Source organism: Miniopterus natalensis, chromosome 16, assembly GCF_054644295.1.
Source record: "Miniopterus natalensis isolate mMinNat1 chromosome 16, mMinNat1.hap1, whole genome shotgun sequence".
NCBI lineage: Eukaryota > Metazoa > Chordata > Mammalia > Chiroptera > Miniopteridae > Miniopterus > Miniopterus natalensis.
The window spans coordinates 41,395,020-41,414,743 of NC_142096.1; the positions used below are offsets into that span (position 1 = coordinate 41,395,020).

The following is a 19,724-nucleotide window of genomic DNA, read 5'->3' on the forward strand; positions in this document are numbered from 1 at the left end:
GAGGAACTCCCAGTGACCTTTAGGCAAAGGGTGGGGCCCTGGCCTGAATTGCTTCTTGAGGCTGACACAGTCCCAAGGGCCAAGCCACAGACATCCACGTGGCGGCTGCAAACCCACAGCTGATGCTGCCACCAGTTCCTCCCAGGCCCCTGGATCCACCCAGGACACCAGCTGGGTGGGTCACCTCGAGGCCACATACACATTCCCAGATGTGTGTGTATGTGTATGTGGTATGGTTGTGTATATAGTATGTGTGTATGTAGTGTATATATATGTAGCATGTGTATATGTGGTGCATGTGTGCCTACGTGTGTATGTGTGCGTGGTGTGTGTGTGTGGTGCATGTGGTGTGTATGTGTATGTGGGGTACGTGTATACAGGGTGTATGTGTGTTCGGAGTCTCGGGCTGGGCAGAGGGATGCGAGGGCAGAGGCAGGAGTGTAGTCAGAAAGAGCACAGTGTGCTCACTGGGGATGGGGACAATGACACCAGCAGGGCTGTGTCCTCCTTGACAACTACAAGAGTCAGGTTCAGAGGGACCCTGAGCCCAGAGAAATTCCAAGGCTGGACATGCCACCCGGACCTGCCAACAGCTGGCCCCAAAGCCCTTCCCTTGGGTCTAACTGCCGGGTCCTAAGGGGGCGACTATCACGGGGGTCCGAGGTGGGCCCTGCTTCTGTCTGAGGAGGACGGTGGCTGGCCCTCGACCCACCACCCTCTGGCCTATGAACTTGGGAAGTTGAGCCCCAGAGCTTGGCCTCCATTTCTGCCGGCCTCCGGCATGCTGGCCTCTGTGCCCTGAGCAGGGTCCATGCCCGCCCCAGGCCCTTTGCTTTCGCTCCTGCCTCTCCCTGGAACTCTGGGCCCTAAGTCGTGGCCCTCCTGTAACCTCCCACCTGAGACACTTTGTCACACGCCCTGCTTTCTTTTCCTCAGAGCGTTTATCACTATTGGAAACCACCTCACCCAGTGGTTGTTGCTACCTGTCTCCCTTTCTTTCTGGGAAATATCACACTACAAGTGGGATCAAGATGTCTCCAATGTGATGGTCCTGGCCTCAGCATAACGTCCAGGGGATAACAGCAGGTTGAGAAACACGTGTTGAAAAAGCCCCAGTGGTATATGTAAAGACCCTCGAAACAGCCACTGCTGTGGGATGACATCTGCAAGGCCTATGCAGTCCATTCCCAGTTACACAAATACGCCCTGCTATTCACTGAACGTCTTCACTACGAAAAGGAAGTACAGAACAGATTTTCAAGTGAACCCAATAATTCCCTCATTTAGAGGGTGAAGTGGCCTGTCCCTGGCCACAGCAACAAGCAACAGTAAGACTCTCAGTGAATATCAGCGCCCAGCCCCCGCCAATCTCCCTTCTCATTACAACAGAGTCTGCGGGGAGGGGCTGGCCCCACAGAGAAGGAGCTGAGACTGAGGCCGGCACTGATCCAAATGCAGAGCTGGGGTGCAGACACCCACAGTCTCCCAGTGAGAACTGCAAGGGAGCAAGAAATTAATCGCCCCACTCAAAAGAAGGCACATTCTGTGTCTCTCTCTGTCTCTGTCTGCCTCTCTCTCTCTCTCTCCTCCTGTCATAGTGGTAAGCACAGTATCTAATAGTCAAAGCTCTCCCTAGAACGGCAATGTAGCTGGTCATGACCACGTCAACAAGAGAGACACAAGGGTGACCTGTGCCAGGAGACAAATCCCAGAAGCATGGGGGAGGCCCCTTCTTGGCCCTAATCCATGCTAACATCTCAGCTCAATTGTCCAAGAGCTAAAAGAAAGGATTCAGGGAAATGTCCCTTGTCCGTGGGAGAGGAGAGAGAGGACCATCATAGTGCCCTCAAAATAGAAGTAGGTGGAGGTTCTCTCAGCGGTGGCTAGCATTCCACAGGCTCACTTACAACAACCCGATAAGCTATATAAAGTTGTTTTGTGGCCACAACAGAGCCCAGGGTGGAGAAAGCTCTTAATTACAGCCGCTGTTCTGGGGCTGGGCCCGTCCGCCCCACACACTGCAGGAAGCCAGGCTGAGATGGAGTCCCCTGGGAACTGTGTCAGGCCACGGAGAGGCAGGACTTGATGCCGTGACACTGAGCTGCTTCCCTAGATGAGCCCAAGGCCAGGGGGACAGTGGGCCATGCACCAAAGTAGACCTTAGGGAGGCCACTGGGAGAGGCCCTGGGGTGTGACACCAGAAATCCATCTCTCACAACATTGGCCCGTGTGTAGTTGTTGCTGATGCTATTCTACTCCTAAGTTTGCAGATGTTTTTATTTATTACACAGGGCAATGATTTCTTCAAGTATTGGGCACGAGCTTCATTCATTCATTCAACAAACAGCCCTTGGTCACTGTGGATAAGCCAGGCCTGTGGGAGGTGCCGGGAGGTCCAATGACTAGATTTCAAATAGGATTTCAGAAGGGCAGCTGGGAAGGACTCACTGCCAGGCAGGGGATTCTGAACTGAATGAGGAGTTGAACATCTGGGACCCTGGGACCCTGGGACCTTGGAAGGGCCATGTAGCTCCCCTGTGCCTCATCACCACCAGTGACAGAACAGGAAACACCAGGCAATATGCAGGGGATTGTGGTGAGATGTCAGAGACAGGGTGGGGTTAAAATGCTTCCTCCATATCATAACTTACTACTGATGAGAACTCAGGACCCGGGTCAAACAGAACAGGAGGATCCCAAGCTCTGTGCCTTGCCAGCGGGGCCGCTGTGGGGAATCACTCTAATCACAGTCACTTCACTGATCAATCACTAATAACCACAGGGTGCTGCACATATTAACTCTGATGACAGCCGCAAGCACGGGGTAGAAAAATAAATGGGCAGAACTGTTATCCCATCTGCATTTCCGACTGGGCAACAGGCGTGCAGCTTTCCAGCTCTCAGCAGTAGTGAATGAAGATATCTGGGGTCCTGAGCCACAGAAGGACAGGTCAGGTCCACTGTGGCCCAGGAGCATTTGGACAAACAGAGGTTTCTGCAGTGACCACGCCGAAGAGGTTTTGCCCAATCCCAGTCCTATGCCTGTTCCCATGTCGTCCCCTCCCCTGCTCACGTGGTCACTCCCAGCTGGGCTCCCAGACCAGAGCAGCCACTGCTCACAGCGCCCAACCTGGGCTGCCTTAGGGCAGGGCCACCTCAGACCTGGCCCCTCACTGCCTGTGCCCGCACCGGGAACCGAGCTTCCCTCTGAAGGGCAGCCGGGAGCCTGCCGTGCCTCAGAGCCCCCCTTGCTCCCTTCCGCAGCCAAGCTGGTTGGAAAGCATGGGCTCTGGAAGCAACAGGACCTCCGTTCACAGGGCCTCAGAGACGGCGAGGGAGGAGGGGGACCCTCCAATGTGAGCCTCACACGAAATGTTAAATTTTCTAGTAGCCACACAGGAAAAAGTCAGAAGAATCTGGTGAGATTAATGTTACAAATATATTCTATTTAACCCTAAATTTCCAGAAATTATCATGTAAATATGTAACCAATATAAAAGTATTCATCAGATGCTTTACTCTCCTTTTTCTATGAAAACTACAAAATTCAGTGTGTGTGTGTTACTCCCAGCACTTCTCTGCCTGGACCAGCCCCCGAATGTCAGTGGCCACGAGTGTTGGCCCACGCAGGTCCGGAGAACTGGCTTCCCCGCCGAGCGTCAGTGCGGGCGCTCGCCTCACAGGGCTGGGGAGTGCGAGGCGAAGCTCACGCTGCCCCGGTTGGGTGCTCAGCGAACCGCTAGCCCTCAGTTCTGGTGCCGGTCGGGCTCCTTTGCCTCTGCATTTGTCCCGCCCTAGGAGGCAGGGTGATGTCTTCCACGTAATTCAGCCCATCCCACCCAGCCCGCCTTTTCCAGACCTTCGCCAGCCTTTGAAATGTAGCCATTTGTCTGCTCACCAAACTACACACGAGTTAAGAAGTTCAGGTGTCGCTGGCTGTAACCTCAGGTTTGCTGACCATTCCTATTCTTTGCATTTTGGAGGAGGGAGGTCACTGCCACCGCATGTGTCCTTCTATGAGCACATGACAACAGCAAGCACAGAATTGGTAGCCAGGTCACTGCCCTTGATTCCCTTTAGATGATATTTAGGCCACTTTTCCTATATGCCAAGCTCTATTCCAGGCCCCAGAGCCCCACAGGAATAGACTTTGCCCTCGTGAAGCTTATATTCTGGAGTGGAAGGCAAACTCTGGGCGGATAAGCCCCTAGGGTTTAGAGTGCACTTCTCTGCCACTTTCCCATGTCCCAGGAAGACAAGAGCTTCTCAAAGACAAAAGAAACATCAGATCCATCACTGCATCCTGGGTACCTGGCATGTGCCCAGCAGAGGAATCACTCAGTGTGTGGTTGTTGATCGAATGAATGAATGATTGAATGAATGAATGAATTGAATTGAATGAATTCAAGACTGGGTTGTTGAAGACCGAATGAATGTATGAATGACTGAGAGTGAATCCAATGACTGCTACAATGCGTGGCTGTTACATGAATGAATGTGTAGTTTGGAGTGCATCGAATGATTACAACACCAAAACCCCATATTCTTATTCTGTAATTTTCCAGATCACCCACGGGAAGCCCCTCTTCAGAGTAGCTCCTTTTGGGGCTGTGGAGTCGCCCACAGGTCCCTTCTGCGCGCCACGGGATTGCTGGTTGTCACAGCCTCTGTGACACGTCCTGACTCAGTCCAACAGCAGCGTTCCAGTATGTTACATTAGCGCTTTCATTTTGTTGTGCTTTGTTTCTAATTGACGCGGTCAGGAGGGGATTTTGTTTCATCTGTCACAAGACTAGAGCAGGCCCTGTCAGTTCACAGCTGTATTTACCGAAACAGATTCCCTTTAGATGATGGAGCGCAACTTAGATCTTACATCTATTCAGGCATTTGGAGAAGGCTGGTTAGAGCAAAAGGGGAGTTTCTCCAGTGGTATCGCAGTGGACGTGGCCTGGGCTGGGCTGCCTTGCATCTGTTCCCTCTTCTGTTGGTTACAGCTCCCCAATATTCCTGCACAGATTAAACCCCTTTCCTTGAGGGAATGGGGTGGTATCTATCTCAACTCCCAAATGCTAGATAGGGTCCTGCGCTTCAGGCCCCAAACAGTGCGCCTGTTTCCACTCCCAGGCTACAGAGATTGTCTGCAGGGTCACAGGGCCCACGCTAGTTTCAGACTGAATCCAGGCTGCTGGGTCACAGTTCCCTGTCCCAGGTCTGAGGTTCACTGAGAGCTGGCTTATGTGGGCAGCCCCGCTGTCCTCTCACATCCCTTCCCGCCCTCTCTGCCCTGCTCCAAGCCCTGGAAGGCTAGCTGCAGGTGGGCCCCTTTGTTGGCTGTCATTTGACAGAGTCAGGCCAGTGGGAGGCACTAACCAGCCAGAGGGGAGGGGGGAAAAGCAGGGGTGTCTTTCCTGCTCCCCCCAGGCCAGCCCCCTCCCCACTCCCAGGGGCTCCAGCAACCCTCCAGCCCCTCTATCAGCTGGCTTCCCCACTGCTAGCTCCCCGGGCCTCAGGACCCTTCCTCGGCCTCACTCATCTCGTCAGTGAGAACTGTCCCCTCACTGTTCAGGACCCTGGCACACAAGTCTGCTGAGGAAAGAGCTGACACCAAGAAAAATTAACCTAGCAATGGAGAGAGTGGAATGAGCCTGAGCTCATCACCTGAGGCCACCTGACCTCTGACCTTTACATGGAGTATAATGTCATCCGATTTATGCTTTAAGTCCATTAGAGTGGGGTTTTCTGTTGCCGTGACTGAAATCATCACCCCGATTCAGAACCAGGTCAGTGAGGTGAAGCCTGTGTTCCGGGGGCATGAGGTCAGCGTGGAGGCTGGAGACCTGGATTCTGTCCCGAGCCCAGCTGGTTTATTAACCGGGCACCCTGTTCCAGTGACCTCACCCCTCAGGGTTGTCCTGCCATTCTCAGAACCATCCCCTGGGCACAGAGGTTCTTCACAATCTAATTCAGCTCTGCCAGGATCCAGAACCAGTCTGCCCCAAGGCTGGCAGGACGGCACAATGCCAATGCCAGTGGGAGGGTCAGAAGGGGTCTTGCTTTTCAGGGCCTGGCATCAAGGGCTCTGGGCTGACAGCTGGGTGCTCACAGACCCTGAGCCACCACTCTGGGTCTCTGCCTCTAGGCTGGGCCTGGGACCCTGCGCCTGGCTCTGGCCAGCCCAGACTCCTGACCAGTCCTGGCTGGGCTGTCTCCCCCCTACTCTTCATCTTGGCCCCATTGCCTCTGGCCCACAGCTGAGGGGTCAGCTGGCCTTGCAGCTGTGTCTCCCAGGGTCTCAGCATCTGTAGAAAGGAGGTGTCTTTATCCAATGAAGTTGTAGTGAGGGTCAAATGATATCACTTACGGAAAGTCTATGGCCAATGCCCACAGGACAGGTCACTTTCACTTAGCACTCTGGGCATGGATTTTCTCATCTGTAAAATGGGCCTAGTCATCAATGCTCCATATCTCCATCGGTCTGGTAAAGAGTCACCCTTTTCTCCTGGTATCCTGAGGCATTCCATTCTCCAGATCTGACCATGCCATGCACAAGCTTTCCAAAGCCTCACCTTAGCTCACGAGTCCCTCTTTTATCGAGACCCTGACAGCCAAAGCCACAACTCCCACTCCCCTTCTTTATCCTGTCCACATGGCCCATTATAGCTCATTGACTGTACTGTGCTAACCCGTAACCCCATGTTGCCACCCCATCCTGCAGCTCATGCTTGTGACCCTCATTCTCAGGGTCACCTCCCATAAAAACCACAGCAGGATTCTGCCCAGGAGGCTCTGTGGCACCTTAATTAAAGTCGCCCATGCAGTATTACATTCCTCTTTATTCTTTGTTTTTTCTTTGCCATCCAGACTATGAACTCCCTGAGGGCAGGGGCTGTCTCTTCTCTTTTCCTATAGGCCCAGAATCAGCACACAGGCACACACAAGTAGATTCCCAATAAGGATCTGTGAATAATTAGAGGTTAAGTGAGCTAACACAAGGAAAGAGTCACAGAGTGGTAGAGAAATCAAGGGTATCCAGTCTCAGACTCTCGCTGCCCATCCCTGGGACCAGAAGTCATACTCAGGGGCTCCCACCAGCAGCCCTGTCCTCCACTGCCCCAGGCTCAAGGCTCCCCTGACCCTGCTGAGATGGGACCCTCTGGGCTTCCTCCACCTGAGAGTCTCAGTCCCCCAAGAAGTCAGGTGGAGGGAGGCTGAGACTGCTCCCAGCCCCCACCTGCTGGCCCTGGAGGGGAAGTCACCCGCACTGCTCTGGTGGTGGGTAACTTCCACAGGGGAAATACCACCTTAATGAAGCAGACAGAGGCAGAAGCTGGAGAAGGCTGGCCAGTGAAAAATCCACTTCAACCTTCCTGTCCTAGGGAAGGACTGGCCTCAGAAAGGCCCCGCTAGAGGTCAGAGCCCTAGGGGCCATGGGCCCTCTGCCTGCCCTCCAATCCCTCGCTCTTCCCCCACCTCCAGCCACAATCCATTTTCAGACAAATAGCTCTGAGACCTGGGGTTATCTCAGAGGGCACCGGGTCAGCAGCTCAGCCTCCGGGATAGCAGCACCCTGACGATGTCCACATGGCTGACTCGGGGTCTCCGGGTACAGTCCCCCAGCCTGTCTGTGCCCATGCTCTTACATGATCTCTCATCGGGAAAAGAACCCCTATCCTTCACCTGCTGTGCGAAGAGGCTTAGCGAGCCCCCTGCACCGGATGGCTCTGGCTTCCACAGCCCGGCGGGGGCAGGGAAGTAGATGTTTCCCTGGCACTGGGAGACACTGGACCAGTCCCCACGTACCTCAGGGAGGAGTGGGTGGGGTTAGAACCCAGCACTTTGTAGCTTCCTTTCTGCCTCTGCAGCCCTGGAAGTGAGAGGACAGGACAAGACCCTGGTGACAGGCACATGCCGTGTGTAGGTGCAATTGGGTTTCTTAAGGTACAGATCCCAGGGGTGGTGGACGTAGGCGACCACTGCCACCCCACTCGTGCAGCTGAGGCCTCACTAGGCCTGGCCACGCGCCTCTCCCTGCTCTGGATCACTGGCCCCAGGCCCTCGGTGGTGGCGAGCGGGCCCCATCCCTCGGCCCGGCGGCCGTGGCTGCGCAGACTCACTTTCACACAGGCGGCGCCGCAGCTTGCCCCGGATCTTGTCGATGGCGTCGAAGTCGGACACGTGGAAGACGTGCGCGGCCTTGGGCTCCGAGGCGATCTCCTCCAGCTCCTCCTTCAGCGCCTCCCCGACGCCCACCGCGAAGATGCGGATGCCCGCCCGGTGCGCCGCGGCCGCGGCCTCGAGCACCAGGTCCTGGCTGCGGCCGTCCGTCAGCAGGATGGCCACCTGCTTGAAGGCGCGGTTCCCGGGGCGGCCGCCGGCCCGCGGGGAGAAGCTGTGGCGGGTGATGTAGCGCAGAGCGTCGCCCGTGTTGGTGTGGCCGCCGTGGTAGGCCAGGGACCACGCGGCTGCCTTGACCGCCTCCCGGGAGTCAAAGTGGCCCAGCTCGAAGGCCGTGGTGGGCTGGTCACTGTAGTGCACGACGCCCACGCGCGTGTGGTCCGGGCCCACCTCGAAGGTGTCCACCAGGTTGGCCACCCACTGCTGGACCTTCTCAAAGTCCTCCTTGCCCACGCTGGAGGAGGTGTCCAGCAGGAAGACCAGGTCGTACTGGACACTCTTGCAACCTGCAGGGGTGAGAGAAAGGGTAAGGACGGGCAATGGGTTGTGGAAAGAGCGCTGGCCTTGCGGGACCTGGAGGCGTGGTCACTGGGTCACACCACCTGCCTCACACGCACACCCAGCCTGGCTCCCGCTGGGCGGAGGCCTTGTCCAGCTGCCTGAAAGCTCAAACCTCAGTTTCCTAACTGTCACATGATGATGAGTGTCCCCAAGGTTGCTGTGAGGTTCAGCTGACAATATATAATCTTACATGAAAGTGATTAACATTCATGGAACACCACTGTGTCAATTTCTCACTACACGGTTACAAGTGACTTCATTGTTTTTTAAACCTGCCACCAAAAAATGCATGCCCAATTCAGAAAAGCCCAAAAAGGGAAGCAAAAATATCTGGAATGGGCATCGTCCCATCTACCCAGAGATAACACTGTTAACCAGGGTGCGTATACTTGATTATTTCCGTGTGTTTCCATATATTATTGATGGGAGTGGGGCTGTACCAGACATGCTGATGGATAAGCTGCTTTCCCTGCATCCAGCAATGTGCTGGGACCCATTTTCAGTGTGATAATGCCTGTTTCCATGGCAACAGAGAGTCCACTGCAAGGATGAACATAATTTATTTAGCTAGTGCTCTCTTCTTGGATATTTAAACAGTTCACTGTATTCCATATTAGCAATTGTATGAACTATACTGCATTCATATATTTCAAATACAAATATATGGAATTCTATAAAGCTTTATAAAAATATGCTTATATTTTACAGTAACTATACAAATACAAATTTTATGTTAACTATACAATACTTTTGATTACACAGAAAACAGCCTTATATAACTTATTTCTGGTCTTTGCAGCAGTGAGAGCAGAGAGCTTGCTCATCCCCATTTGGCAGTGAGATAATATGAGGAAAAGCATTTCCTAAACCTCAGAGTGCTGCACAAACATACAAGGGAGCAGTCAAGAAGCCCAATCTTGATGACTCTTCCAGAACCTGGGCTTGGTCAGCAGCCACTGACCAGGCCTCTGGGACACCAGGCACAAACATTTGGCTAGTAGACACAACACACACACACACACACACCATGTTGTTAAGCTCTCAGATTGGCAAAAGTCACAAAGACCATGGTGGCTGGTGAGAATGTGAAGGGAATGCATTTGTCCCCTGGACAAGTGGCTGTGGCATTTATCATACCCATTCTCAGAGTCTTAAAAACCTTATAAAGTTTTTGATCTACCAATTCCAAATCTAGTGATTTACCCTAAGAAAATAATGAGATAAATGGAAGGGGGTGGGGGGATGATCGCAGCAGAAGGAAGTTCGCAGCAGGACTGCCAAGCAAAAACCTGGAGACAACCTGTATGATCACCGGTATGGTATCACTTAAGTAAAAATCACCTGTGTTCAGACAGTGGGATCCCAGGCAGTCAGACAGGGATGGCTGCAAAGGACTCCTTATTGCCAACATGGATACATTTTTCCAATATATTGCTGGGTGTGAAAAGCTGTGTGTGTCTATTGTGGGATTGTGTATGCCTGCCTGAGAGAAACTGCAAAAAGAAACATTGCTTACCTCTGGCAAGCAGAACTATGAGTGAATTTCATTATTTTGTATTTCTAATTTTATATTGATAAACAATGAACTAAGTTCAAAAAACCAGAATAACAATAAAGCTATGTGTATTTACACACACACACACACACACACACACACACACACACACGCACAGACCCTTCCCTGTCCCAGCCAAATCAGCGCCACTCTAGATATTTCCACATCTACCCTTCCCTCTGGTTTCTACAACCCAAGTTTCAATCTGCCTGTCGGGAGCTGAGGTTAATCTCTGTCTTCCCAGGATTGATCCCGAACAAGAATAGAGTTTCTAGAGTATGTTTGCCCAGATGTGTAGACTCAGAGCTAAGTCCTAGGGAGTTTTTTTCCTTGACACAAAAAGTCATCCTTTTGTCTTCGGGACTATAATGTCCCAGCCTGCTCAGGATAATTGCTGCTGCTGGCCAGGCAGGGCCCAGCCTCTGGGCTGTAATCCTTGAGCAAATTTGTTTTAATGCTGCAGAAAGTTTACTTGTTCAAAAGGGCTTCACCAGGGGGCCCTTCGGGGCTTTCTGTACATTTTCTCCTGGCAGCTAGAGAGCAGATTGGATTATAGGCACGTGAGAGTTAAGTGTGATGTCTGATGAAGGGCCCTGACCCTGGGGCTGGTGCCCTGGCTTCAGGCCTCTGCTGGGCCATAAGTAAAGGCCATGTGACCCCCTTCAGGTCACAACCATTTCCCTAGAGCCTCATTTTCTACCCTAATGGGAACTTGGAAAAGCCGGTCCTCGGCCTTCCCACTTCCAAATTGGATAATCCTATGTGTCAACTGTGCACTGGGGATGTTTCAGTGGGCACAAATCCGCAGACTCACCTGAAACCCAGCATGTCCACGGTCATCACTGCCTTCCCGCCAGCCAGGCCTTGAGCGGCTCAGGCAAAGTAAAATACAGGAGAAGGCTTTGTAACAACCCTGCAGAAAGGCAGGCCTTCAGGGGGGTTGCTTTTTGTTTTGATTTTTGTCTTCTTGCAGCCTCAGGGCAAACAGCTGGGGCTCTGACTCAGCACTGTGTTCTCCCAGCCTCGCCTGCAGGGGGCTTCTGCCTCGCTTTACCTGGGTTCCTCATCTGCAAAATGGGCACTGTACTTTGCGGGCAGGGCTCTGTGGTGGGCCGGGCTTTCGTGAGGCAGGGCTTTAAGGGGGCAGAGCTTTATGTTCTCCTGCAGGCCTCACACAGACGGTGCCTTCCTCCTGGAGGCCCTTGGACAGGTGAGCAGAGCCACCCTGTCGGGTCAGAGCTCCCCCGCCCGGGCCTCCTCTTCTCCATTGTTCTCTCACTTCCTCCATCTACTGCAGAGTTGCTGGGCCACCTCTTGTGGGAGGACCCAGTGTGTCCATTTCCCTTGGAATGGCCCCAAAGCCTTCAGAGGACACAACAACACAACAGGGCCCTAACCCCTGCCTGCTCTCCCCAAACTCAACAGGCACTTGAGGGGGACAAGCTCAAGACTCATTCTGCAATTGACTCAAGACAGCTTCCAACAACTCATTCTTTTCTCAAACACACACTCACGCTCATACTCACACAGTCGCACACTTAAGCACATGCCCTTGCTGGATATGACTGTTAGGCGCCTTGGATGGAGGACAGCTGACACACAGCCACCAGCTCACTCACAGGCGCACCTCTGCACCTCACACTCACACAGGCGTGGACGTGCACCCTCACTTTAGCCTGGCACAGACTACAGCAGTCCCACCTGCCCTCTGGGCCCGACAGCCGCGGTCCCCACTCCAGAGCAGCAGCGTCCAGAGAAGGCAGGTCGCGGGGTTCCCTCGCAGGCTGGCCATGGCTCTCCTGTGCTTGGGGACAGGCATTTTCGGCCAGGAAGGAACTCCGGTAGGTTCTACTGGAGCAGTTCCTGTGTGAAGAAAGACACACTTTTTAGAGGAGGCCCTCGAGCTCAGAGCCGCAAGAAGCAACCTCTGGGCCCCAGGCAGGAGGAGTTCCCCCAGACCTGGCACCTGGCTTGTCTTCACTCATCAGACCCAGCACTTCCCACAGCCAACAGAGCGACCTCCCCCTCACTGATGCCACCCGACCGCCGTCCATCCATTGGCAAGCGCGTGCTGAGGGCCTGCCAGGCCCCATCGTTATTGACGACCTAAGGCTACACCTGTGGCACCAGCGCTATTTTTGTTGGTCATATTTTCTACTTTTGAACATTTAATAAGCTGTTTTATTAGTTTAATATGTTACAAGAGAACATCTTTGTACCTGTCTTTGCCTATGTTGGGCAGGTCTGTGGAAAATACTTAGGATGTCATATGAATTTTGAAAGGATCCTGATATGAAGTCCAAGTGCTCTACAAGAAAGCTGCCCTGGTTTCCGCTGCCTCCGGCAGTGTAGGCGTGCGAATGGGTGCCCTCCGGCCCGACTGGCAGCTGGAGTATTGTCACGCCTTCAAACTCTGCCAACTCAACAGGAGACATTGGTTCTGCTTTCTGTGCATTTCTTTGATCCATGAGGTTTATTAGCTAAGTGTATTTTCCCTTCTCTGTATTTTATTTTCATGTCCATTTCAAAAAGTAGTTCTCGTTATTAATCCAAGATCCAGGAAAGGGAAAACTATAGAGTTCGCAATCGATTTATTCACTTAACAGATATTTACCAGTGGCCCTCATGTGCCAAGTGCTGAGGGCAGGCAGGTGAGTGACACCAAATCCACCTTCAAGGGCACTCACTGACACCAGGGAGATGGGTAAGACTGGCCAGAGGAAGGTAGGCTAAAGCAAGCCCAGGTAGAGGGAAGCCCAAGGGATATGGGAGCCCTGGGTAGGAGTGGGGCTCACATGATCATTTCAGGGGACTGTCTGGCTTTCTGGACTAGCACGAGCCAAGCTGAGTTTGGAAGGCATTCCTTGTTTCATGGTCCCTTCCTGCATCTTCAAAGCCAGCAGTCACAAATCCAGTCTTTCTCAGGTTGCCTTCTCTCTGATTCTGACTTGTAAGGACCCTGTGATTACCTGAGTCTACAGATACTCCAGGTTAATTTCCATATTTTAAAGTCGGATTGGCAGCAACCTTAATGCCACCTGTAACCTTAATTCTCTCTTGTCATGTAACAGAAATTATTCACAGAGATTGAGGTATGAACACTCTTCTGGGGAGGTGTGATGACAAATGTAATACATAAATTTTGCAATTTTAATCATTTTAAGTGTGCGATTCAGTGGCATTAATTGTATTCACATGTACAACCATCACCATTCTTTATTTCCAGGACTTTTTAATCAACCCAGACGGAAACTCTGTAACCATTAAGCAGCAAGGGGAGATAACTTTTTATTTATTTAGGTCTTCTTTGATTTCTTTCAACAATTATGTGCACTTTTCAGCATATGAGTCTTGTTCCTCCTTGGTTAAATTTATTCCTGAGTATTTTTATGCTATTCTTTAATGCTATTATAGATAGAATTATTTTCTTAATTTCCCGTTTTTGATTATTTGCTGCTACTATACAGAAATGCAATGAATTTTTGAGTGTTGACTTTGTATCTTGAAACTGCTGATTTTGTGTATTACTTATAGCTTTTTATGGGTTCTTTAGGGTTTTCTACTTATAGGATCATGTCATTTGCAAATAGAGATAATTCTACTTCTCTTCCAAGTTGGTGCCTTTACTTCTTTTTCTTGTCTAATCGCTCTGACTACAACCTCTTAGTTGTGGTGTGTAAATTCTCTTTATACATGATCATACTTGATTTGTTAAAATTTTTGAGGATTTTTGCATCTATGTCCATGAGAGATCTTGGTCTGTTGGTTTCTTTTTCCCGGAATGTCCCTGTTTGGTTTTGGGGTTAGGTTAACGCTGGCTTCAGACAGTGAGTTCAGAAATGTTCCCTGTGCTTCTATATTCTGGAAAAGATTGTAAAGAAGAGAATAGCCTTCGACCCAGGAGTAAATGGACTGATCATGGTAAATTCCACTGAGTGCGGCAGGCCTGGTATGGGATCCATATGCCCCTTCGTGGTATCATTGAGCATGTCCTCTCCATAAAAGGAGGATTATCCCTTCTCCATCAGAGGGTGCAGTGAGAGTTACCAAAAAATAATTTTTGCAAAGCATGCAGGACAGGACCTGGCACAGACTAGATGCACAGTCAACGTGAGACTTTTGGCAGCCCGTCTCCCTACCCAGTCCAGCCCATCTCAGGTTGCAGCCCCTGCAACCTGCAGTGGGCACCATTACTTTCCCCCTCACCAGGCCCTGAGCTCTTTCCGGAGCTTGGCTGCCCAGTTGGCATGATGTAGGCCACACCCTGTCCCTGGCAGGCAGAGCTCTGCCATTAGTCACCGAAATTCCAGCAATTAATTTACTAAGCTGAGTTCCTTCCACAAGCCAGCCCGTCACCATGGTAACCAGCATTCCCTATTCAGGGACCCAGAGGTGGGGGAGGGAAGACACTGAGCAGAAAGCAATTTAGAGGGAGAAAATGAGATCTGGCACACTGCTAGGGCGGCCTGGGTAGAGTGGAAGCTCTGTCTGATTCAGAGGGTCTGGCCGCTGCCCACCAGGGGAGGGGACTGAGGGGAATGAGGCACCACTGATGTGTTGCTGGGGTGACAGGAGATGCTCCAGGCAGGAATCTGGCTGAGACATGAAAGCATGGCGTGACTGTATCCAGACCACTGAGCCAGGTCCTTCTCCCACAGGCCCTGAGCTGAGCCCCTGGTGCATGTCTGCTAAGCTGTGTGTGATGCAAACTACGCTTGCCAGTCGGGGACAGGAAGAGGGAACTGGGTGACTTCTGTCTCTAGGGCTGCCTGAGAGCCCCACTGCCTGGGAAGAGCTGGAGGTCTGAGTCCTGGATTCAGAACTCAGCTCTGTGTGACCTGACTCAGTCACCAGATACATACTGAGTGCCTTCTGTATACTGGGCACTGTCGGAGGCACTGATTTCTCTGGGAATAGCTAATATAATCATGGAGCTTCTTAATCAGAATCCCTGTGTTCAAATTCCAGTCCTGCTTCTTACTAGCTGTGCAAACCAAGGGAAGTCCCTCAGCCTCTCTGGACCTCAGCCCTTTCACATATGCAGTGAGGATAATAACACCCGTATCACAGGCCATTGGGAGAATTAAGTGAGTCACTACTTGTCAAAAGCTTGGAGCAGCGCCTGACCACAGTGAGTGCATAAGGCATGCTGTTTCTATCATTTTCCAATCCTTTGTTTCCTCACATATAAAATGGGAACAATATCTCCTACTTCATTGATCTGTAGAGGAGATTACATGAATCAACGGGTGGGATAATTCTTCATAAAGTAAAATGTTGGCTATTATTGCCATAATGGATGTGAAGGGGAGATTTATCAGCCTGAGCTATTGAGAGAACTCAGCTCCAAAGGGGTCCTGAGAACTCCATTGTTTCATTCTCTAACTCAGTCATGCCCTAAATGCACACTAAACACTAAGTGCCAGGCACTTTGTCTGAGGAGTTTGTAATGTACTGATGGAGACAGACAAGCAAGTAGATGCTTGCTTTACTATGTGGTCAGTGCTCAGGTAGAGGGAAGGACTGGGAGGTCAAGGAAGGCTTCCTGGAAGAGGTGATGCCTGAGCTGAGCCTGGAAAGATGTAGGCAGGAAGACAGGGGTTGCCTTCACCAGGAATAGCCTTCCTTCCTTCCAGTATCATTCATGGCATGAGCAAGAAGTACAGTGTTTTGGAGGCGGGGATGAAAGGAATGGCGAAGGTTCAGGCTGGAGCAGATGTAGGAATCTGTGGAGGGGAAGGCATTCAAGTTTGAGAAAAGACTGTTAAAAGAAGGTCTAGGGGCTTGTGCGCTGACCCAGAGAAAGGGGTTAGACCAGCAAATGTTCCAATGCATCTATCTACTGCTGTGATTTAGGAAACCCTGTTGATAAGGTTGGATTGAGCAGAGGGACCAGTGAGGACATTAGTGCAACATCCAAAGAGAGATGCTGATGACTTCTCTTAGTCAGCAGGAGGCCAAGTGGTCCAGCTTCAGATTCTATGACACCAGGTGACTGGCAGAGAGTGGAGGGGTGGTGGGGGGCCCAAGGGAAGCCCAGAGTTACACCGAGCATCTGGGGGCCAGGCACTGAGGGATCTGGAGATGATAAGTTCGGGCCGCACATACTGAGGTGAGAGCGGGGCACCTGGAAGACAGCCAACTGGAGAAGTCAAAGAAAGGTAGGCGTTTGAGTCTAGAGCTGAGAAGAGAAATTGGAGACGTGCAGAGGGAACAGAAGAGAGCTGGGGGTATCGTTATGCAGGCAAGATGGTCCTGCTAATGAGCAAGGACATCCACCCGGTCCTATGTCCTCTCCACCAGACATTCCAGGAGTTAAACGGAGTCAGCTTACGCCTACACTGCCCAAACGCGGGATTAAACTGATTGAAGGAGATGGAAATGGAGTGAGAAATGTGTTTTCCTAACTTCCTTCTTTATATATGGAATTCAAAAATATTGCCTATCGGTTATTTTCCCCCTGAGAAGAGGCCAGATGCCAGCTGTATCCCAGCTGCTGAAACCTATGAATGGAACTCAGGCCGTATCTGCCTATTCCTGAAACAATGAAGATTCTTAAACTGACCCCCGCGAACTTGAAAGGCACGCCTGTCTTGAAGCCATCACCCACTCTTCAGCATTCTGCACAATCTTGTGGACTCATTGACTGACTAATTCAGTAAATACTTGTCAAGTCCCAGATGAGGTGCCAGGCATTGTTTTAATCACCACGCATAGCACCAATCTGCCTCTAGCTACATTCTGGGGAGATAAGAGAGAGACTAAAGAATGAAAAAAAATAGCAATACTGTTTCCAAGAGTAATAACTGACTTGAGCACAGCAGGGTCATGCGATAGGAGGTGGCTTGGGCATGACCATTTTCACACGTTGTAAAGGGGAAGTCTCCTCTGAATCGGGGACACTTGAACTGAGATTCGACAAATGGGAAGGAGCCAGCCATTCATGAAGAGGGGAGGGAGAGGAGTTCTTGGTTCTTGCACCCAACAGCCTTGAAAGTGGCCTCCAGCCCTCAGGCTCGCCCCTCAACCCAGTGAGGCTCCTGGTGCACAAATAGGATCTTTAGACTCACAGGTAGACCCTGCTGGGACCCCGCACTGCCTCTGGAAGAAGCTGAGAGCCCTCATCATAGACCCTCATGGACTGGCTCGGACCCACCTCTAGGCTTCACCTTTGTCACCTGATTGCATGTCAGCATGGCGCTATGTGAACAGGGAAAAGAGAATGGGGGAGCTACGGTTCAGGGTCAGGGGAGGGTTGGGGAGGGGCAGCCTGCACTCCCAAGATTCCATGTGCCAAAGGGGGAGCGAGTCTCCTGTGAGTCAGAGGAGCACCATGGAAGGGAGCTGGACCTGGGCTACCGGCTCGGTGCCCAGCCAAGAGAGCTCCAGCTGTAGGAAGGCCCGGAGGGAGAGCTCCGGGGGGAGATGCCCAAGGCCACCTGGCATGACATGGAGGGGAGCAAGCGTCTCCCAAAGGCCAGAGGCACCCCGTGCTTTTGTGCCTCATGAGGCAAACATTTTCTCACCCCGTTTTATTTTTTGTTTTGTCTTGTTTGCTCTAGGAACCAAAGTGAATGTTTACTTAGAATGACGACACATTACGAAATTTAAAAAGCTGACAAATACCACAAACATCAACACATCCGGGAATATGTTTCTAATTGCCTGCCTGGCCACTGCTATATTTCCCCTATATGTTAGCTTTATACTTTAGGATTCTGTCTTCATTTGCAACAACTTTGTAACGTATTCCCTCTGGAGAGAAGGGGTAACCGTGCCCAGTTTTTAAACTTAAGCCTCTGTGAGCTGGGCTCTTCCACTGCAGGCCACAGAGCAGGCCCGGCGGACGGAGCCCCTCGCCCCGGGCTCGCCCGGCCTCGCCCACGCCACGCTCCGGCTCCTGGAACTGCTTCCTCGCCCTGCGTCTTGCCTTTTCTTCCTCGCCTGTTATTTTTAATTGACAACTCAGTTTAGATCGGCTTTCCTGGAATTACCTTGTTCCACCTTCCCCCACGCTGACTGCCAAATCCATCCAGATACCCGCCCGCACGGTCCCTGGGCCGGGGCCGCCTGGGCTCAGCGCCTCCGCGCGAAGGCCCCAGTGGCTCTGCCGGTGGGATGGGCCGGCCGCACGTCTGCGAGCTGTCACAGCCCCTTTCTCATTTCTTTCGCATGCTCAGGACTGAATTCTTCCCAATTCTTTTCTTCTTTCTTTTCTTTTTTCCTCCCTCCCGACTGCGCTGCTCTCAGTTCATTTCACAAGAGACTGTCTCAGGTTACGGGGTCCGAGGACATGCGGGGCCATCTCTGTTTGACTTATTTTGAGCGGCGTCTGGTCTGATGAAGCAATGAGCATAAATAGCCTGGCAGCACCAACGCCGCTTTGGAGGCGCCGCCCGCAGGCCCTTTTCTGGGGAAGAATGAGAAAAAGCCACTCGCAGCCTCCCTGCGAGACGGGGGACAGCGCAGCTGACGGAGAGTCCCGGCCGCCGTAGACAGACCCCGCTTGGCTCCTGCCCCGTCACGCACCAGCGGCGTCCCCGGCTCGCGTCGCTCTCCCCACCTCAGCCCCCGCACAGCGCCTGCCTGCCAGTCAATGGCAGTCATAGAAAACAGAAAAGCTGCAAGTGCTGAATTAGGGGAGGCTCTCCTTAGCAGGGAAGCCTTTCAGCATGGATTCCACAGGACAGCCCTGCTTGGAGGCCTGGGTCTGAGGGCACCCGCTCCACGTAGCCCCGGGCAGCCTCCTCCTCGGAAGGAGCCGTCTGCATGCGTACCAGATGGAAATTCCTGTCTGTGATGGTCTGTGAGTTTGCAAAGGACCCTGTCACCCTAAGCAAAGGTATCATCGGATGAAACAGGTCTGTTCGTGTCATTTCCAAACTTAAAACTGTGTCTTTAAGGCCTTTCTCAGTCTGATCCCAGCCTCTCCCAGGTTCATGTCCACCCGCATCTCATGAACAGTTACTTTCCACCCTTAGGGACATTCCTCTCTTCCTCCAGCACCATGGCATTTTCTGTTTCCAACTCTTTGTTGCCTCTTCTCTTACCTCTGAGATGATGTCTTTTCCTTGCCAAGCAGACTCCTACTCACCCTTCAAAACCCAGTCTATGCACCTTCCCTCTGTGAAGCTTCCCTGATTTCCCAGGGAGAGTATGTGTCCCTATCTTCTTTACGCTCCCACAAGCCCCTGTTTTTTATCACCCCAGAAGTGGCTTTAAAATTGACCTACTGCCTGGCCAGCGTGGCTCAGTGGTTGAGCATCAACCTTATGATCAGGAGATCTCAGTTCAACTCCCAGTCAGGGCACATGCCGGGGTTGTGGGCTCGATCCCCAGTTGGGGGCATGCAGGTGGCAGCCAATCAATGACTCTCTCATCACTGATGTTTCTATCTCCCTCTCCCTCCTCTCTCTGAAATCAATAAAGACAA

The 19,724-nt window shown here is 51.9% G+C and overlaps 1 protein-coding gene across 1 annotated transcript in view; it reads right to left on the reverse strand.

Moving 5' to 3' along the window:
* The window catches only part of COL22A1 (collagen type XXII alpha 1 chain), a 195,917-nt gene that overhangs the window by 168,341 nt on the left and 7,852 nt on the right, over window positions 1-19,724 (reverse strand). Inside the window, exons 2-3 of the mRNA XM_087825208.1 lie at window positions 11,993-12,154; window positions 8,115-8,681 (exon numbers count right to left, since the gene is read on the reverse strand). Coding sequence (XP_087681334.1) covers window positions 8,115-8,681; window positions 11,993-12,110 — 685 coding nt within the window. The 5' untranslated portion in view covers window positions 12,111-12,154. The remainder of the gene's footprint in view (window positions 1-8,114; window positions 8,682-11,992; window positions 12,155-19,724) is intronic.